Raw genomic sequence first — 2,500 nt, 5'->3', positions numbered from 1 at the left:
GGAAAGTGCCACTACTTCAGCGGACAAAATGTGACCGCCTCTTTCGAGATGGCAAGAGACGCTTGCCGAGCCCTCGACCCTAAGTCCGACCTCGTCTCCATCCACTCTGAGGCCGAGAGTGGTGAGTACCTTCGCCAAAAATTACGCACAGTTTACCCTTATATGGCCACAAGCGCAAACATACACACTTACTTTTCCATCCTCTACTAAAATTCACTTCATTGCTAACTTTCTCTAAGACTGCATCCATTTCAATTTATTTTTTTCACTGAAAATTTTACTCTTTTTTTCTACCATTCTCTACTACCATGGCTCCGACCCTTTTATCCATTATCATGAATAATATTTCTCAATTGGTAATTTGTTCGATCATTGTGTGATGGATGGATATTTCCCAAAAGGTAGTTTGTTCGATCATTGTGTGATCGATGGATGTGTGAGCTTAAAGTGTCATTGCCCATGACTGCCTCAGTATCTTCTTCATGTGATGTTTTCTGGCGAAAGTTGGCACAAAATGGGCCCAATCTGCGGTCAGCGTGTCACATTACAAAGGATTACAAAGGCGGAGCATGCCGACAGGAGACCTTTTGATCCATATCTAGGTCGGATGCAAAAAAAAAAAAAAAAAGAAAAAAAAATACATATACATATATATATACACACATATACACATATACATATCATATTAATAATAAATCAAAACCTTGATAATGTAAAAATAACATAAAATTAATAAATAAATGCATAGGTATAGTTGAATAACAAACAAACAGGTAGTAAATGATTATAAATTGACGCCTTTTCCACAGGCTTTATGACACTTCTGGCTGGATCAGACACGTCTGGTGTCTGGATCGGCCTCCGTAAAGAATCTGGAACCTTTGTCTGGACCGACAACTCTGTCGTTGACTACACTAACTGGGCCTTTGGAGAGCCTAATGATAACGAAAACGATTGGGTAAGTGGTGGAGAAGTCTAAGGCATACATACATACATATACCAAGGCTTTTTCCCCCTTCCAAGGGAGGTAGCCAAAAAGGGAAAGGCATAAAAACACTCCCACCCATTTCATCCCTAAATACACTCCACACCCCTCCCACCCTTCCTCTCATCTGAGCACCTCCTGGATGACGGGTCATCCCTGCACCCTGCCCACCGCCCTGGGTCAGAAGCAGTGTCGCAAGACACAGTACATCCACAGCAAGGCCGCTTCATTTAATCGGCGACCCCCCCTCTCCGTCCCCCTTTGCATATAAGGCGAGGACGGGGAGAAATCCCTTCGGGCTGCGTCAAAATTTACTCACACATACTACCCACCCCGCCCATTCCTCCTCATGCAGTCACAACATCATCCATATACAACCATTCTCCACTCACCTCTGTCTTCCGTCTAAGGCAGGTGGCTGAAAAACATTGTGATGTATGCCATATATTTTCCTTTAGTTATCCACTTGTCTGTTTATTCATCTATTATTTTCTGCAATTGAAGGTTCTGAAATACTAGTTCTCTATATTTTTTCTTATTTGTTAAAGAACATTCTTCTGGTTTTTTTTATTACAACTTGTTGCAATGTTTTTGCATTTATTTTGGGGGTCATTTTCTAAATTTATTATAGATAGAAATGTATATTATTGACTATTTGTTACATGAATCTGAAGTTGGCTACCACTCGATAATCTTCTCTCGTTGAATCCAACTTTTTGCATTCCGAATCCTTTTCATCCTTTCAGTAACTTCATGTACATTTTTCGACGGTCCTTAAGTAATTCTATTAAAATTCAGAAATTATAATTTCATTTTCTTCTATTTAACTTTCTAGAAACTACATATTATGAGACTACAAGTGCCGCCGCCTCTAAAAAGAGTTCCTGGAAAATCACCCTTCATTCATTTTATAAAAAAGAAACATGATGATAGATATCTTTTTGGAGATATGGTGGACTTTCTATCCAATAGAGATGTTGAACCATACCCAGTTCCAGTCTCAGCATCAGAAGAAATGAGTATGAAGGCTGTGCCTCTTGATACATCTGGAAGGGGGAACCTCAAGGCCGGGGTGATGCCGCCAGCGCTGCATCTTCCAAAAACCGGTAGCGATCCGTCTTTGAGTTCGTTTCCAGCGTCCGAAGTCAGGAGATCGTCCCTGGCGTCCCTTTCTTCGTTCTCTTCTTCAGAGTCGACCCTACTTCGGAGTCGTAGGAAGAGAAAGAGCAGTGATCGCCAAGAGCATTGTGTCGAAGTCCTCTTGACCAGAGACATAGGAAAATGGAATGATGTGTTCTGTGACAAGGAATTTCCTTTCATCTGCCAGCTGCCTCTGGGTCAGTTAGCGTACACTCCATAACTTTGCGAGCATGTTTGCGCATGCTCCATAACTTAGCGAGCATATTGGTGCATGCTCCATAACTCACCCAGTGTCTTGACGCATGCTCCATAACTCACCCAGTGTCTTGACGCATGCTCCATAACTCACCCAGTGTCTTGACGCATGCTCCATAA

At 41.9% G+C, this 2,500-nt stretch overlaps 1 protein-coding gene across 5 annotated transcripts in view; it reads left to right on the top strand.

Moving 5' to 3' along the window:
• LOC143020738 (macrophage mannose receptor 1-like) overlaps window positions 1-2,500 on the top strand; it is a 143,351-nt gene that overhangs the window by 128,588 nt on the left and 12,263 nt on the right. For 4 of the 5 annotated variants that reach the window (XM_076177457.1, XM_076177455.1, XM_076177454.1 and 1 more), the window contains 3 exons: window positions 1-121; window positions 810-958; window positions 1,821-2,322. The exon at window positions 1-121 is cut by the window's left edge and continues 2 nt beyond it. In XM_076177457.1, the coding sequence (XP_076033572.1) occupies window positions 1-121; window positions 810-958; window positions 1,821-2,322 (772 nt within the window). The remainder of the gene's footprint in view (window positions 122-809; window positions 959-1,820; window positions 2,323-2,500) is intronic. The other variant, XM_076177456.1, reaches the window with a different exon arrangement.

This window comes from Oratosquilla oratoria, chromosome 40, assembly GCF_046742065.1.
Source record: "Oratosquilla oratoria isolate Oo_2021 chromosome 40, ASM4674206v1, whole genome shotgun sequence".
Taxonomy (NCBI): domain Eukaryota; kingdom Metazoa; phylum Arthropoda; class Malacostraca; order Stomatopoda; family Squillidae; genus Oratosquilla; species Oratosquilla oratoria.
This window is presented reverse-complemented; position numbering and strand designations above follow the sequence as displayed.